Raw genomic sequence first — 17738 nt, 5'->3', positions numbered from 1 at the left:
CATCTTTACTAACTACTACTGCTATGACGTTAATGTTTGTTGTCTGTCCTGGAGTGAGCATCTTTACTAACTACTACTGCTATGACGTTAATGTTTGTTGTCTGTCCTGGAGTGAGCATCTTTACTAACTACTACTGCTATGACGTTAATGTTTGTTGTCTGTCCTGGAGTGAGCATCTTTACTAACTACTACTGCTATGACGTTAATGTTTGTTGTCTGTCCTGGGTGAGCATCTTTACTAACTACTACTGCTATGACGTTAATGTTTGTTGTCTGTCCTGGAGTGAGCATCTTTACTAACTACTACTGCTATGACGTTAATGTTTGTTGTTTGTCCTGGAGTGAGCATCTTTACTAACTACTACTGCTATGACGTTAATGTTTGTTGTCTGTCCTGGAGTGAGCATCTTTACTAACTACTACTGCTATGGCGTTAATGTTTGTTGTCTGTCCTGGAGTGAGCATCTTTACTAACTACTACTGCTATGACGTTAATGTTTGTTGTCTGTCCTGGAGTGAGCATCTTTACTAACTACTACTGCTATGACGTTAATGTTTGTTGTCTGTCCTGGAGTGAGCATCTTTACTAACTACTACTGCTATGACGTTCATGTTTGTTGTCTTTCCTGGAGTGAGCATCTTTACTGACTACTACTGCTATGACGTTAATGTTTGTTGTCTGTCCTGGAGTGAGCATCTTTACTAACTACTACTTCTATGACGTTAATGTTTGTTGTCTGTCCTGGAGTGAGCATCTTTACTAACTACTACTGCTATGACGTTAATGTTTGTTGCTTTTGTAAATTCTCAGCAGTATTCCGGGAACATGCATTTTTATTAACTACTGCTGTGTGAAGATGTTCATAGGTTCATAGGTTCATAGATTCATACTAGGCTATCTGCCCGAGGGCATTTATAAGCCTAGCCCATAGTTTTGTGGCTTACGCCACCCCTTTAGTTTGGAGAAACTATGCCCATTATTTTGCTGTGCCTCTGTCGAGCAGTGACACTGAGGTAACCCCTGGGGTGTATCTGCGATCTCCCATCCATTGGTCAAGATTCCTCTTGAACAAGGCCAGCGAGGTGCTCTGCCCCACATAAACCGGGATTTTGTTCCACAGCATAGGGAGTCTTTGGGTGATGAATCTATCCCTCCAGCACGTCCTATTAATAACCGTGTCGAGGTTTAAGTCTCCCGCCCTTGTGGCTCTGAGGGATCTAGATTTTTTGAGATGAAGCATGTTCATCAAATCTGGGTTTGACATGGCCTTGTATGTCAGGCGTAGGTCACCTCTGAGCAAGCGGTAAGCAACTGAATATAACTGGAGTTCTTTCAGTCGGGCAGCATAAGACAGATTTTTGAGACCCTTTATCCTTTTGGTGAGGAACTTTGTGGCCTCTCCAGCTGCTGCAAGTGTCGGGTCAGATACATTCGAATGGGGCATTGTACTCGATCATTGGTCTGATGAGTGATGAGTATAGGAAGACTATGACTTCCCTTGATCTAGATGTGAATCCCTTCATGATAAGGTGGGCAATGTAGAAGGTCTTCCTAACTACTTTAGCAATATGAGTGTCGAATGAAAGGCTACTGTCAACCTGGGTTCCCAGGTCCCTAATAACTTCTTCTGGGTTCAGGGGATTGCCACCTATATGGTAGCTAGGGGTAACCTTATTTTTCCCGAAGGGTATGACTATGCATTTCTTGGCATTTAACTTTAGGCCATGGCTCTGGCACCAGTTGTCCGTTTCTGTGAGACCCTTCTGAAGGATATCTGTGTCGGATGTGTTTTCAACTACGCCCAGTTTGCAGTCATCTGCAAACTTTGTCAGCCATAACCCTCCTGTGTTTGCTTGCACTTCAGAAAAGTAGATGCCAAACAAGAGTGGGCCCAGGACTGAGCCCTGTGGGACACCACTTGTGACAGGCTTTGAGTCTGACATGGCGCCAGCAACTCTGACCCTGTGGGTTCTGTCACTCAGCCAGTTTGCAACCCATCTTGTAATGTATGGGTTTACATTTAAGTTGATGAGTTTTTCAATGATACCAGAGTGAGGTATTGTATCAAAAGCCTTCGCCAGGTCTAGGTAGGCTGTATGGACTGCCTTTCCCTCGTCAATGGCCTTGGTGACTGTTTGAAAAAGTCAACCAAGTTTAGAAGGCATGATCTGCCTTTGACAAAGCCAAACTGGGTTGGATCCAAAGTCTGCAAGTTCCCTATATCTTTATTTATGAGATCCATTATGATCCTCTCCATGGCTTTGCAGATAAGGCTTGTCAAGCTAATGGGACGGTAATTTCCAGGGTTGGTGGAGGCACCGCCTTTGTGGAGTGGGACCACAGTCGCTGTGCCACTCCTGGGTGCGATCCGGAGGTGAGACTAAGATTAAACAGCTGTCCTAACTGTGGGTTTAATTCCTCGTTGAGTTCATGGAGCACACAGCCGGGGACACCATCAGGTCCCATGGATGCTGTGTTCTTTGCCTTGGAGAGAGCAGTTCTCACCTGGGCGTTAGAGATGTTTGGGGGGCTACAATCATTTGGTATAGATATCTCTCCTTTAAGGGAGAAGTTTGCACTGAACCTGTCAGCCAGTATGTTGGCAATGTCTGTAGGATCAGTAATCTTCACATCATTTTGAACTAATTCTGAGCATATCTGGGAGTTTCCTCCTAGGTTTCTGACATAGCTAAAGAATGCCTTATGGTTGTCTTTAGAGTCCTTAGCTATTTTTTCTCAAAATTAGCTTTGGATGATTTTATGAGAGCTCTTAGCTTTTTACTTATAGTGATCAGCGGTATCTTACCTTTTAAGGATTTTGCTCTATCTTGTAGTAGCTTTCTCCTTTTGTTGTAGAGTTTGTTTATGGCTGGGGTCCACCAGACTAGGCGCTTGCCTTTGGTACAAAGAGTCTTTGTTTTGCTTGGGATTGCCTGATCCATGCAGCCCTGCAGGTGCTGGTAGAAGGCATTTGTAAGTGATTCAGCGGTTTGAGTAATGTTAACCGCGGCTCAGGGGCCTTAAAGGAGACCACACTAGTCTTTAGAAGTGTGAAGTCGGCTTCGAGACGTTCTTTACTGTGGTCTTTTCATTTCGGGTGGGGCGGGATGAGGACCTCCAGCGAGATTAGTTTGTGATCAGATCTCACCAGTGAGGGGTATACTTCCGGCGTTGAACATTGTGCTCCCATGTTCGTGATGATGAGATCAAGTATGTTTTCTCCTCTTGTGGGGATGGTGACTAGTTGTTCCATGGTATTTGAGTCTATGAATTCCAGGAACTTTTGGGCTAGAGTGTTTGGGCTTGAGTAGTGTTCCCAGTCTATATTAGGGTAGTTGAAGTCACCTAGTATGATGGTGTTCGGAGATACATTTATCCCCTCCAGTGTTTTCAGAAAGGCCATATGAGGTTCCTGAGTTTGCGAGGGTGGCCTGTAACATGCTACAAATTGCAGAGCAGTCTTGCCTATGGTTAATTGCACCTGGATGGTTTCCGATGCATCGTGCGATGCCACCAATCTTGAGGTGTGGGTGTCCTTGATGAATATGGATACCCCTCCTCCTTTCTTGGTATTGTCCGGGTTTTGGGGCCGGAACGCATGATATGAGGTAAAACCTGATAGTGCTGGGGTGCTCTCAGGAGCCTTGAACCAGGTTTCTGTCACAGCACAGACATCGATGTTCTCCATACTGAGAAGGGCCTCGAGTGCGTGCATCTTGAGGTTGAGACTTCTGGCATTGAGCAGCATTACCCTTAGTTTGTTTTCTTTGTTTTGTTCTAGGGTGGTAGGTTTAGAATTTGAGCCTTGCCTAAAAAAGGCACTATGGGGGTGGCAAGAGCATTTGCCAAAATCCGGAATCCCAGGGGTGACAAGTGCAAGCCGTCCCTTGGGAAGCAGCATGGCTTGTCCAGCATGTCATCCCAGGCAGACAGACATTGGATCCCCTTTGAATGACACCAGAGTTTAAGCCAATTGTTAAAGCTGATCATCTTATCTCTGTATTGTGGCATCATTCTTGGTGAAGGTAGGATACTGCTCAAGGTCAGGGTCATACCTGCTTGGGCTACATAATCAGAGAGCTCCTCTATGTCTCTTTTCATGTAGTCCAAGGAGGTATGTCTCAGGTCGTTAACACCAGCGTGGACAATGATTGAGTCGTACTTGTACCTGCTGTTGAGAGACCTGAGTGCATGCGTTATGTGGCAGATTCTAGCACCCGACAGGCAGCTTACTATGACCTTCTCCTTACTCAGTCTGGTGGCGGGGCGTCAGTGTGTCTGACTATGGAGTCACCAATGACTAGTGTGTCTGGCATTGTGTTTGGCCTTAAGGGCTGTGACTGCTTGACACTCTGACTGTGTGGTCTATGTGTTGCAGGTGTTGTGTTCTGAGGTGGTAGTTGTTTGGGTGTCTGCTTTGGTGGCCTCTGCTGTTTTGGTAGATTTTTGATCAGAGCCTCCAGTATGTCTTTGTGTGTTTATGTGTATGATTTGAGGTTGTGATGGTATTATGTGAGACTGGGTCTATAGTGTGTGTGGTTACCTTCTCCTCCTGTCTGGTCATGCCAGTCCTATGTTGAGAGAGCTCAGCCTCCAGTTTGGCCGTATAGTTGCATCTCTCGCATGTATTTGTGTTTTGTGGGAGGAGGAGAGGGTTGTCTGTGTACATGAGGCAATTGTAACATTGCCTCAATATTCTAGGTTCACCAGCTGAGCAGGAGAGGACATTAGCAACTGATCCCTCGACATGCTAGAAGGAATAGACAGAAAAACTTAAGAAAAGGTTCTGGGGGATGTGGGTGACCGAGAAATGGGGTTTGCTTTTTTGGGGTACTTTCTATAACAAGAGTGCTGTATCGAGGTGATAAGTACTGTAGGAGCAAGTGCTTCACTATACAGATAGAGAATAGTCTACTTGGGAGTCAAGTAGAGATAATTTATGGTTGTAGGATACACTAAATAGAACAGTAGTATACTTTGAGGAAGGTAGTTTTAAGGGAAAATTTGAAGAGTGGACTTTAGGTAGCCCTAATAGTTTAAATCTGATTAACCGGCGCTGCCCTAGTGTGCAACGGTAGCAGCTCCGCACTAAAGCGCGCTAACGCGTGCTTTATAGCAGGGGGCTGGAAAAAACAGGAAATGACCCAAAATGGCTGACAAATTACTAGTTGCTGCTTCTAACCACTCCTCTGAGGACAAACAAGCAGCTCAGTACTCCCCACTCCCACTGGTGAGTAAAGAAACTATCTCTGGCCACACAAGAAAATGGAGGAACACAGAAACCAAATACAAAGCCCAGGGATCAGCAAAATCTGATCACTGGAGCAACTAGCTAGGAAAGTTTAGAAAAATATTTTTTTGTTTTTTTTTGTTTTTTTTTTGCAAACAGACAAAAAAAAATGCAGTAAATGCTTTGTTTTCGACTAAATTGCTATCAAAGGCTGGTACACTTGAGTATATTAGCCTGTTTGTTACTTTTAAGCAATACTTTAGCCCACAAGTGCAATCAACAATATAAGCTCACAAAAACAGGAAAATAAAGTAATAAAACAGTAATATAGGCACAAACAGTAGTCGAAAAGCTCAAAAGATCGAAAAATGCAAACTAAAAAGTTTAAAAAATACTTATGATCAAGAAAGTTGCTTTTTCTGCTCTCTGCTGGCTTAGGAACTCTGCAGGGGACCACGAGGAGCTATGCCTAGTTCTCTAATGCCAGAAAAGCCTGCCAAAGCGTGCTTTATAGCAGGGGGCTGGAAAAACAGGAAATGACCCAAAATGGCCGACGAATTACTAGTTGCTGCTTCTAACCACTCCTCTGAGGACAAACAAGCAGCTCAGTACTCCCCACTCCCACTGGTGAGTAAAGAAACTACCTCTGGCCACACAAGAAAATGGAGGAACACAGAAACCAAATACAAAGCCCAGGGATCAGCAAAATCTGATCACTGGAACAACTAGCTAGGAAAGTTTAGAAAAGGAGAAATATTTTTTGTTTTTTTTTTTTTTTTTTGCAAACAGACAGAAAAAATGCAGTAAATGCTTTGTTTTCGACTAAATTGCTATCAAAGGCTGGTACACTTGAGTATATTAGCCTGTTTGTTACTTTTAAGCAATACTTTAGCCCACAAGTGCAATCAACAATATAAGCTCACAAAAACAGGAAAATAAAGTAATAAAACAGTAATATAGGCACAAACAGTAGTCGAAAAGCTCAAAAGATCGAAAAATGCAAACTAAAAGTTTAAAAAATACTTATGATCAAGAAAGTTGCTTTTTCTGCTCTCTGCTGGCTTAGGAACTCTGCAGGGGACCACGAGGAGCTATGCCTAGTTCTCTAATGCCAGAAAAGCCTGCCAAAGCGTGCTTTATAGCAGGGGGCTGGAAAAACAGGAAATGACCCAAAATGGCCGACGAATTACTAGTTGCTGCTTCTAACCACTCCTCTGAGGACAAACAAGCAGCTCAGTACTCCCCACTCCCACTGGTGAGTAAAGAAACTACCTCTGGCCACACAAGAAAATGGAGTAACACAGAAACCAAATACAAAGCCCAGGGATCAGCAAAATCTGATCACTGGAACAACTAACTAGGAAAGTTTAGAAAAGGAGAAATATTTTTGTTTCTTTGTTTTTTTGCAAACAGACAGAAAAAAATGCAGTAAATGCTTTGTTTTCGACTAAATTTCTATCAAAGGCTGGTACACTTGAGTGTATTAGCCTGTTTGTTACTTTTAAGCAATACTTTAGCCCACAAGTGCAATCAACAATATAAGCTCACAAAAACAGGAAAATAAGGTAATAAAACAGTAATATAGGCACAAACAGTAGTCGAAAAGCTCAAAAGATCGAAAAATGCAAACTAAAAAGTTTAAAAAATACTTATGATCAAGAAAGTTGCTTTTTCTGCTCTCTGCTGGCTTTAGGAACTCTGCAGGGGACCACGAGGAGCTATGTGTATCATAGTACTTCTTTTAAAATGGTTCTAGTTACTGTCGTCATATGTGTTCTATTTTTATTTCTGCATGGGATCTCAGTATCAGTTTTTGTACTCCAATTTTTTGTCACTGGAGCATGCAGTTTTAGATTTGATGGTAAAAAATAATTGCATTCCATCTTAGTGCAAGTATTTCTTTTATGTTCTGAATAAGGTGAAGACCCTGGTTAATTAGCAGGTACTCTGTTCTTTCTGCTTTACATTAAAATTTCTTCATGTCTTTCCATGCATTTATTAATTTCCATACTCATTCAGCTCTTGTTATCCTACAGCATTCTTAGTAGTGTGTGGTTCCATGTAAACATCTTTCTCCCCATGGAGAATTAAGCTTCTTTGGATTTCTCTCCTGAACCATCATATATTGCGTGGCATTTGAGTACTATGCATTGTGGCATCAGAACGATCTGTAACTTCTAGTGGAGTTCCAGCATGGCAGTTAGTTAAACAGCATGAGTCAAAGGGATGAAAAAACTCCATTTTGCTGAGCAGAGTACTTTGAAGGGGCATTATTACATCGCATCTACTAAATGACACATTGCAAATAAAGAAGCTCATTAAAAATGAGGATAGACTTTACACTTTGTTAAAAATTGTATCTCGGCGGGTGTTTTCCTGCCTTGCAGGTGAATAAGCTTCATTTCTTTTATGTGGGATGATTGTAGTAGTGAGTTCTTCTGTAGGTCTTTGCACCACTGTTTTTTTTTTCATACCCATTAACTGTCCGTGATTTTCCAGAATGTGTGTTGATGCAAGATCTGTTGTCCTATTAACTTTAAGTGAATTAGAGTAATATTTAAAAATTTTCCCAATTTTGGGCCTTTGTCTCCTCCTCCCCTTCAATATTTTTGGCTTTTCCAGAATTTTTGAGCAAAGAAGATATGAGAAAGGCAATTTTGTTTTGCATTAAATGAAAATACGGAGCATTGCAGATGCCAAATTAAAGTGTGTGTTTGTGCTTCGAGCTGCAGTGCATGTATTAGTTTTGTGTATGTGCATTTTGACAGAGCAGTTGGTGGTTTGCATAATAGTTAAGATGTTTACCTCACAGATACAAAGTACAGGATTTGATTCTCACCCTTGATGAGAAATTAGCTAAGCTTAAAATGAGCTACAAGGGCAGCTAGACTACTACCGGCCTGTAAACCTATATCCATGCAGAACTGCAGAGCTGCTGACATGAATCGGTGTTTGCTGAATAAAGTTGTTGATAAGATCATATTCCTGGAAAGGTGATGGATGCTCATCTCTGAAGGAAGCATTACATGTGTAGCTTTTTTGTTGGATGAGGTCTGATGTGCTTTAGTACTCAAGTCTCTTGAGGTGAAGGTGCAGTACTTTAAGTAATCAGATTGTTACAGGGCATGCACAGGGCATTATGCAGCGTATTTCACCGTTTTATGATTTATTGCAAAATAAATATTCAGTTTTAGTATATATGTGGGTGTATTAGCTCTATTTTTAACCAATGAATCTCCTTTTGAGTGCATTATTTGTCATTGATCTTTAAGCAGCATGTCCACTGTGATGGCTGTTTATAAGCTGCTTCTGTTCCTTCAGTGCTCTTTCTGCTTATGTTTTATCATTAGCTCCAAGATGCAATAAGATATATGTGCTAATCAGTTGCAACCACTATTGATTTGAACTTGAAGCTGTCATGATTTTTATGGTTAAAATAAAGTAAGTCTTCGTTGGCACTAACACCAGCAAATGATTTATTGAATAAGTTCTGTTTCCTCTAGACCTACGTGAAAAGCCAGGACAAACAGTTTGCAGCTGCTGCTATCCAAGCAATTGGAAGATGTGCAACAAACATCACTGAAGTGACTGACACATGCCTTAATGGTCTGGTCTACCTGCTCTCGAACAGAGATGGTAAGCTAACAACAGCATTCTAAATGATTGACTGCTTAAATTCATGTAGCTGGAAGAGCACAGAGGTGACTAAAGATAAATAACCCAGAATCACTTCTTCCCAGTTTAATTATGATGGAAATCAGCAGTAGGCTTTAGAAGACAAATAAAGAATCACCCTTTTTTATTGTGGGAGTCTGAAGCCATGGAAGTGTATAATGATCTAACTGTACTGTATGTGCATTAGTAAGTTTAACTACAGCATTTCATACATGTACTGATCTATTACTTTGTCTTAACAAGGTGTAAATTTGTTTAAGGCTACAATTGCAGATTAGGTCATGCATAATTAAAATGGCATCACAGACGCTGGCACTTCAACAGAGTCAAATATATTTTCTCAAAAACACATCAGTGATTCATTGGTTCTGAGATAATTTGGCTAAGAAGAAAAATGAGGCAAGAAAGCACAAGGTAACATACACCATGCCGAGCCAAGACGCATCCCAGGATGTCAGTTTTTTTACTGTGAATTTCTGGATGTTCTGTTCAGTTAGCATGTAATCAGAATATATAATTTTATAGTAGTCTGTTTCATTCAGGTAGGTTAATATTGTCTATGTTTTTAAAACTCCTGTCATTCTTCCTAGCATTTTAACTTTGTGATCACAGACAAATCCCATTTACAGCTATATAGTGTCAAATCTCATAGGGAACCCTGCACTGATTTGTGGATGCTTGTTAGTTCTGTCTCCTTGGTTGGTCTCTCAGAGAAGGGATATGTTGCTAGGTACTTGTTGATCATACTTTCAGTTTCCTGGAAAAACATCTTTATATTTAGTAATGTGTGACTGACTTTCGACACGTCACTGTTGTGACTGAAGCTCATTCAAGGAACTGGGCTTCCTGTTACCAAATCTTTAAAGAAGATTCCAGGTTGCGTGGATTGTACTGTGCACTGCATTTTTATGTCAAAGGCTGCTGTTAGTTCCGTAGACATAAAAAGTCAGGAATTACAGATTTTTTTTTGTAAAGGACTTTTTCCTAAGCACTGAAAGTGCATCTAAATTACAGAATGTTAGGTCTCTTCATTTTGTGGATAAGAACATTGACGTTATGTGCTGTTTTCTCGGCTATAATAGTATTGTGCACAACATATAGGCATCCTGTTACATTATCAGAAAGATATTTCACATCTATAGATGCAGCATTTTATGCGGGTAATGTTTGTTTTTTTGTTTTGTTGTGCATTGGTGTAGCCATTTACTTAGTTTTGCTTTTCAGAAGTGTGTTATGGGTAAAGCAGCAACATTACCCAAGTACCCTATGTGAAAATAAATAGCTACAAGCACAAGACTTTAGACATTGTCCTGGTTTAGTGAAACTGCTGCCAAATATTAAAGTATTTAGTATTGCTGCTTCAGAGCACTGTTCTCAAGGTTCATTTCCCAACTGAACCTTCTTAAGGGCTTCACATTTCCACCACGTGTCAGTGTTTTATTTTTATTAGTTTATTTTTCTTTTTGTAGTCCAAAGATGTACTGATAGATAAATTGGTAGTCTGTTAAATTGCCTGTAGGTGTTATATCCATCCTGTGATACATAATAGCTTGACATTGATTCTCTGATTTACAACTATCGATTATAGGGGCAGACTCCAGAACTCCACCAGCACGACCCTTTCACTTGTTTTTATAAGCCGAGTGTTTCAGAGAATGGCCAAATTGTCCTCTGATTTTGTATTGATGAGCACAAGAAAAGGGCAAAACATGTTAATCTATAGCTAGTAGGGCTTGGCTTTATTGGTCTGAATGCATTAACAAAGATATTTTTCAAAGTCGTCTTCTTCTTTCGGCTGCTCCCATTAGGGGTCGCCACAGCAGATTGTTTCCATTTCTTCATGTCCTCTGCATCTTGCTCTGTCACACCAGCTACCTGCATGTCCTTTCTCACCACATCCATAAACCTTATCTAAGGCCTTCCTCTTTTCCTGTTACCTAGCAGCTTCATCCTTAGCATCTTTTTTCCCAATATACTCTGCATCCCTCCTCAGCACATGTCCAAACCAATGTAATCTTGCCTTTCTGGCTTTATCTCCAAACCTTCCAACCTGGGCTGACCCTTTAATATACTTATTCTTAATCCAGTCCATCCTCGTCACACCCAGTGCAAATTTTAACATCTTCATCTCTGCCACGTCAAGCTCTGACTCCTGCCTTTTTGTCAATGCCACTGTCTCCAACCCATATAACATAGCTGGTCTCACTACCTTCTTGTAGACCTTCCCTTTCACTCTTACTGGTACTCGTCTGTCACAAATCACTCCTGACACTCTTCTCCACCCACTCCATCCTACCTGTACTGTCTTCTTCACCTCTTCCACACTCACCATTACTCTGAACTGTTGATCCCAAGTACTTAAACTTATCCACCTTCGCCACCTCTACTCCCTGTATCCTCACCATTCCTCTATCTTCCCCCTCATTCACACACATATATTCTGTCTTAGTCCTGCTGACCTTCATTCCTCTTCTCTCTAGAGCACATCTCCACCTCGCCAGGGTCTCCTCCACCTGTTTCCTACTCTCACTACAGATCACAATGTCATCTGCAACCATCATAGTCCACGGGGACTCCTGTCTGATCTCGTCTGTCAACCTGTCCATCACCATTGCAAGTAAGAAAGGGCTCAGAGCTGATCCTTGATGTAATCCCACCTCCACCTTAAATGCATCCGCCACTCCTACCGCAGACCTCACCGCTGTCACATTACCCTTGTACATATCCTGTACCACTCTTTCATGCTTCTCTGACACTCCCGACTTCCTCATACAATACCACAACTCCTCTCTAGGCACACGTGAAAGAAAACAAAAGCTGGATAAACGCCTGGTATACACCTCAAGCGAATAAAATGAAAAGACCAATGGTTAGACCACAGCTGAAGATAAAAATGGAATAATCCACGTCAGGAAATAAATCACTTGCAGCTTCACAGTAGTGCCCTTTATAATACCAAAAGTTGTAACTGAGATGTAGTAGTCAAGGTAGGAAACGGTTCACTTGCAGTTTCACACCACTTTATTAAACAAGAGTAAGCGCTTTCGCAATCTAAGTCAGCTGATCGCTTCTTCAGACTCATAAAAACAGTTAAAACATTGGTATTTAAAATATGGTTCAACCAATGAAAACACATATAGAACTATGACATAGACTAATTAAAATTCCATACACCAGTACATTAATTTGCCTTATATTCTGCAAAAGATGAAATAAAATATACATATAACAGACACATTTTATGTAATAATCCATATTACTTAATGTTTTAGTGGTCTGGATTTTAAAAAAGGTTTCAAGGAAACAGCATTGTTCAATCCAGGAGACCTATCAGCCTGAAGTAATAAAATCCATCTTTGTTCTGCTTCCTCTACCTTATTCCTTATATTCCTGATGTGGATTATTCCATTTTTATCTTCAGCTGTGGTCTAACCATTGGTCTTTTCATTTTTTTCCTCTCTAGGCACCCTGTCGTATGCTTTCTCTAAATCCACAAAGACGCAATGCAACTCATTCTGACCTTCTCTGTACTTCTTCAACACTTTCAGAGCAAACATCGCATCTGTAGTGCTCTTTCCTGGCATGAAACCATACTGCTGATCACTAATCATCACCACCCTTCTTAACCTAGCTTCCACTACTCTTTCCCATAACTTCATGCTGTGACTGATCAGTTTAATCCCTCTGTCGTTACTACAGCTCTGCACATCACCCTTATTCTTAAAAATTGGTACCAAAACACTTTTTCTCCATTCCTCAGGCATCCTCTCACATTCCAAGATTTCATTAAACAATCTAGTTAAAAGCTCCACTGCCATTTCACCTAAACACCTCCATGCTTCCACAGGTATGTCATCTGGACCAACAGCCTTTCCGTTCTTTATCCTCTTCATAGCTATCCTTACTTCCTCCTTGCTAATCCACTACACTTCATGATTCACTATCTGCACATAATCCAACCTTCTCGCTCTCTCGTTGTCTTCATTCATCAACCCCCTCAAAGTACTCTTTCCATCTGCTCAACACACTCTCCTCGCTTGTGAGTACGTTTCCCTCATTATCCTTTATCACGCTTACCTGCTGCACATCTTTACTAGCTCGGTCCCTCTGTCTAGCCAGTCGGTACAGGTCCTATTCTCCCTCCTTAGTGTCCAACCTTTTATACAACTCTTCATATGCCTTATCCTTAGCCACCTCTGTCTTTGCCATGCACGTCATCTCCTTATACTCTTGTCTACTTTTTTCATCTCTTTGACAATCCCACTTCTTCTTCGCCATCCTCTTTCTCTGTATACTCTCCTGTACTTTTTCATTTCACCACCAGGTCTCCTTGTCCTCCTTCCTCTTTCCAGATGGCATATCAAGCACCTTTCTAGTAAAAAAAAAAAAAAAAAAAAATTGTTGGGCATTTAGAAGCCATTGAGGTGGAGGCCTTGTATATCCGTAAGGGTTCATTTACAAGTATCCATTGGGTCTGATTTAGAGGAGGTGTAAGGTATGTTACGCAGTGGGGGCTCTGGCTTACCTGGGCATGTCTGTTTTTGTCTATTCAATGTGGCATTTTCAGTGGTTGGTTTAATTACCAATTTATAAAATTCAAAAGGCCAAATATTCACTTAGTCTGTGCTGTCCTTTAGGTAAAATAAGTAGATCCCCTTTGTTGTTTAAGTCCTGTTAAGGTTCTGTCCATGATTTTAAATAAAATGCTGATCAGACTAATGAGTCTAAACATTGTTTGTTGTGTAGCACCTCTTTCCCATTATGAATTTTTACATTTCAGATTCTGCAATCCAAGTCTTGACATTTTAATAGGAAGCCACTAAAATGCATAGTAATTACCATGAAGGCAACAAAAAGTCTCCCACAAAACAGGTACTGTTACAGAAGTCCTAAACAAAGGAAGTAACTGCAGACTTAACCTCCCCCTATCTTTGTAATGTTGAAAACTAGGGTAATATAATAGCCATTAGGCTCTGCTCCTTCTTCAGTTGCCTTTAGAAGCCCAAGGATAGATGCTCCTCCTTAGTAGGGTAGTTTGCCGGATGACTTTTTTATAGCTCCTCACTGGGTACTGTGAATTTTTTTGGGTTGAATAAGTCCTTTTATTTCGCTGATTTCCAGTTAAAGCCTTGTTTTTGCAACAGGGCTTTTGTAGAGTTAATAGCTTCAACCAAAGAACAGTTGTACGCCTAAAGACCCGTTAGATCCAGATTCATATAGACCCATTTTCAATGTTAAACGATGGTTATTAAGTGTTTGTCTAAACTAGCTAAAAGAATGGCCGAAGTGTTGCCAAAATTGATAGATATGGATCAGTGTTTTGTGAAGGGAGGCAAACATTTGATAACATTATTACAATAATAATCCAAAGCAAAACATAAGAAAATACTGCTGCTGTTTGTGGGTTTTTATGCAGAGAAAGCATTTGAAAGAGTATGCTGGGATTGTATGAGTAGGGCATTGGAAGCATTTGCATTCCCTGACACAATAAGGTTAAGCATGATGATATATGAAGGATCAGAAGTAAGAATTAAAGTAGGAGGGTTCTCCAATAAGATGTGTTTGAACCTGGCAGGGCTGTCCTCTTTCCGCTTTATTTGCTTTACATTTAAAACCATTGGCAAGGAAAATAGATTCCACAGAAATTCAAACGTATAATTGGTATGGTCATCATGAAGAAGTTAGCTTTATTTGCAGATATTTTGACTTGATAAATCCAGAAAAGGAGATTTTGGTATTGTGGAACATTCTGACAGTGTTGGGTCTTTGCAGGATATAAAATGGATGAAGATTAAAAAAAAGGCTATGGCCATAAATTTTGTACCAGCAAATTAATTGGTTCAGTAATACCCATATTTATGAGGCATGATACAATGAAATATTGAGGAGTGTGAATTAAAAAGACTTCTGTTATGGTAGCTAATGATATATGGAAAGAGACTAAAGAAAATATAAAACTGAGAAACTGGAAGCTCTTCTTTATGGATATGGACAGTAAAATTCAAGCAGTGAAAATATTTTTAGTCCCTTTAGTTTTATATACAGGTTAGGCATATTTTTATCAACCACAGGAGAAATTGTGGACAGTAATAAATAGTTAAAAGGTTTTATCTAGGAGGGAAGAGAGCAAGGGTCGAATGGGATAAGCTGACCTTTCCAATCAAACAATGTGGTTTAGAATTGCTTGATTTAAAGGGTTATTTTAGAGCTACTTAGTTACAGCTCATCTGCATAACACAAGCAGAAGGTTATAATTTAAAGTAGAAAAATGTGATGAAGCAGTGGGCAGGGGCAGAAAGTCTTCTTAGAATTAAGCCAATACAGGAGTAAGGAGATTTTGCCAGTAGGGATGGCTACAGTTAGGGGTACCAAAAATAAACAAGAGAGGGATGGAATTTACTGGAGAAAACTGCCAAAGGAACCAAGGTATTGGGAGCAAATAACTAGAGGGGGAAAGGTGATAAGAGTAGGATGTGGCTGAGAAGAAATTTGGACTGCAAGTTAGGGGACTGCCTTTCTTACCAAGGTTTGGTATCAGAGTATGGGCAAAGAGAAAGTTGTAGGGGAGTCCTAAGTGAAAGATCTCCTCTGCTAGAGTTTTTAGATGAATCTAGAAGAAAACTTGCTGTTAAAAAAAAGAGTGCTGTGTAGGGTATATAAAATATTGTACGATAACTATAGGAATAAATCAGAGGAGGTTAGAAAAGATTGGGAAGAGAGACTGGAAAAGCAGTTTACAAGGGAACTATAGGAGGTCTTTTGTATGGCTATGAAACAAAGTCCAGATTGTTTTGGATTTTTGCTTGTACGTGTTTGCATAGTGATTTTATATCCTTAGCAGACTTCAAAGAATTTTTCCTCAGGTAGATCACAAATGTTGGAGGTGTGATGGAGAATAAAAAGGTAACTGGGAATGTGTGTTTTAGGACTGTAACAAGTCGGCAGATTTTAAAAATCCCCTGCAGTGTACTGTATCTGAAATATTGGAGAAGCAAATGGCTATAACTTAGGAAATTATTCTTTTGAGCTGAGACTCTATATCAGAATTGCATGGATGTACTAAGGTCTTAAGTTTAATTCTTTTGGCTGCCGGAAAAGCAGTTACTAGAAAATGGAAATCAAAATAGAAATCGACTGTATTTGAAGCATTGAATATTGTTAAAGAGGTAAAATAACTGGAATGTGGATCTTTAATAAAGGCTAGGAGCAAATTGCATAGAAATAAATGGAACTGTTGGTAACACTACATCCAGAATAATGTTCAGGAGGAGGAGTAAAGTTTAAGGGAAGGCAGGAATTCAGCCATTCATGTAATATTTGACTGAATGACAGTTGTATAAAGAAAGAAAATGTGTATGTAAAAAAAAAGTGTTAATTCTTCTCTCTCAGCTCCAGATCATCCATTCTATCCTATACCAGCCTTCCTACTGCCCAGCACTATCCCCTCTCATCTCCCATTATTCTCCCTCCAGACCTCCCCGAACCTCTAACCATGACCTACTACAAATCTACAAACCCAAGTCTAAATTTGGATGCAACATGTACTATCACCCCACTATTGCCTGGAATAGGCTCCCACTAGAAATCATGACCCTTATACATCCTAAACAATTTAAGACAGCCACTAAAGAGCACTTTAAAAGTCACTGGTCCTGCCACTGCACTCTCCCTCCTTAACATCCCCTACTTCTCATACCTTAATCTACTTTCTGTCCTTAACTCACTCTTCTCACTAGCTCTCTCTAATATTCCTTCACTAATCTTTCTACTGTCTTCTAAAATCTGTTAAGCAAATTGCCTCAGAGAAACTTTCTATTGTAATTGTCTTGACTTCATGCAACTACATTATGATAAAACTGGGTTTTTGTAACCACCAACCCCAAAAACTATACTCATCCTAATGACATATTTCTTTTTATACATCTTGAAATAGTTGTGCTATACTCCTGATTATTGACACTGTATAGCATTGTATTGTTACTTAATGCCTTGTAATAATCCTGTAACAGTCCTGTAACATTGCTGTTTAATGCTAATTTATAATGAAAATTGTATAATATATTGGAGCTTTTCTCCCCGGGCCTACACTGAAAAAGGGCTCTTCAGCTCAGTCGGACAATCTCGGTCAACAAATGTGAAATAAATAAAATAAATATCATGCTTGTTTTATTTTTTATTGATGTATGTATGCTTATGTTTTAAATGATTATTTTATTTAAATACCCTTATTAAGTTATCTGTGACAAAGATTTATCTGAAGTGTGTGATGGTTTGAGTCACCAGGTGTAAGTTCAGAATAGAGCTCAATTAGAAAGAATGCATTTTCAAGGCTACAGGACATGGCAGTAGTTTTTTACTGGAGTACTGTGTAGCACTCTTCTTTTTCACTGACAGGAAAGGAATGAGTAGTTTCCTTGTTTTCCCCCAAAAATAGTGATATGTCCAAACTTGAATGCTCCAGTCAGGTGGATTTGCATGTGAAGCATGTTTCAAGGATTCCTCCTTCCTCAGTGAGTGAAATTTGAGCTACTTTTTGAAAAGATTGTTTGAACGGTGCTGCCTGTGTCACGAATATCTTGTACAGTGATATACGTGTTATATGCTGACCGCTGAACAGGAGGCATAAAAAAAAGATATCTTGTCTAAGTATTTTCTTATTTTTAATCTAAATAAGTCTTCAGTAGTTGCACTAAGGGGACATCATGTTGCACTGCTGTTGATGGTTCTGTGAAAATGGAATGAAGATATTTTTATGTGTAGCTGTCATGGCATACCTACACCATTCCACCAGAAGTAGCTAAGTTCAGTTCTATGTAAAATATCATTGTGCT

At 40.0% G+C, this 17738-nt stretch overlaps 1 protein-coding gene across 1 annotated transcript in view; it reads left to right on the top strand.

Annotated features, from left to right (window-relative positions):
• AP3B1 (adaptor related protein complex 3 subunit beta 1) overlaps nt 1-17738 on the top strand; it is a 2578902-nt gene that overhangs the window by 923139 nt on the left and 1638025 nt on the right. The window contains exon 13 of the mRNA XM_044063704.1: nt 8736-8868. Coding sequence (XP_043919639.1) covers nt 8736-8868 — 133 coding nt within the window. The remainder of the gene's footprint in view (nt 1-8735; nt 8869-17738) is intronic.

The sequence above is a fragment of the Protopterus annectens genome, chromosome 2.part2 (assembly GCF_019279795.1).
Source record: "Protopterus annectens isolate FY-2018-M chromosome 2.part2, PAN1.0, whole genome shotgun sequence".
NCBI lineage: Eukaryota > Metazoa > Chordata > Ceratodontiformes > Protopteridae > Protopterus > Protopterus annectens.
The sequence above is the reverse complement of the archived record's forward strand: the minus strand, read 5'-3'. Positions and strand labels throughout refer to the sequence as shown.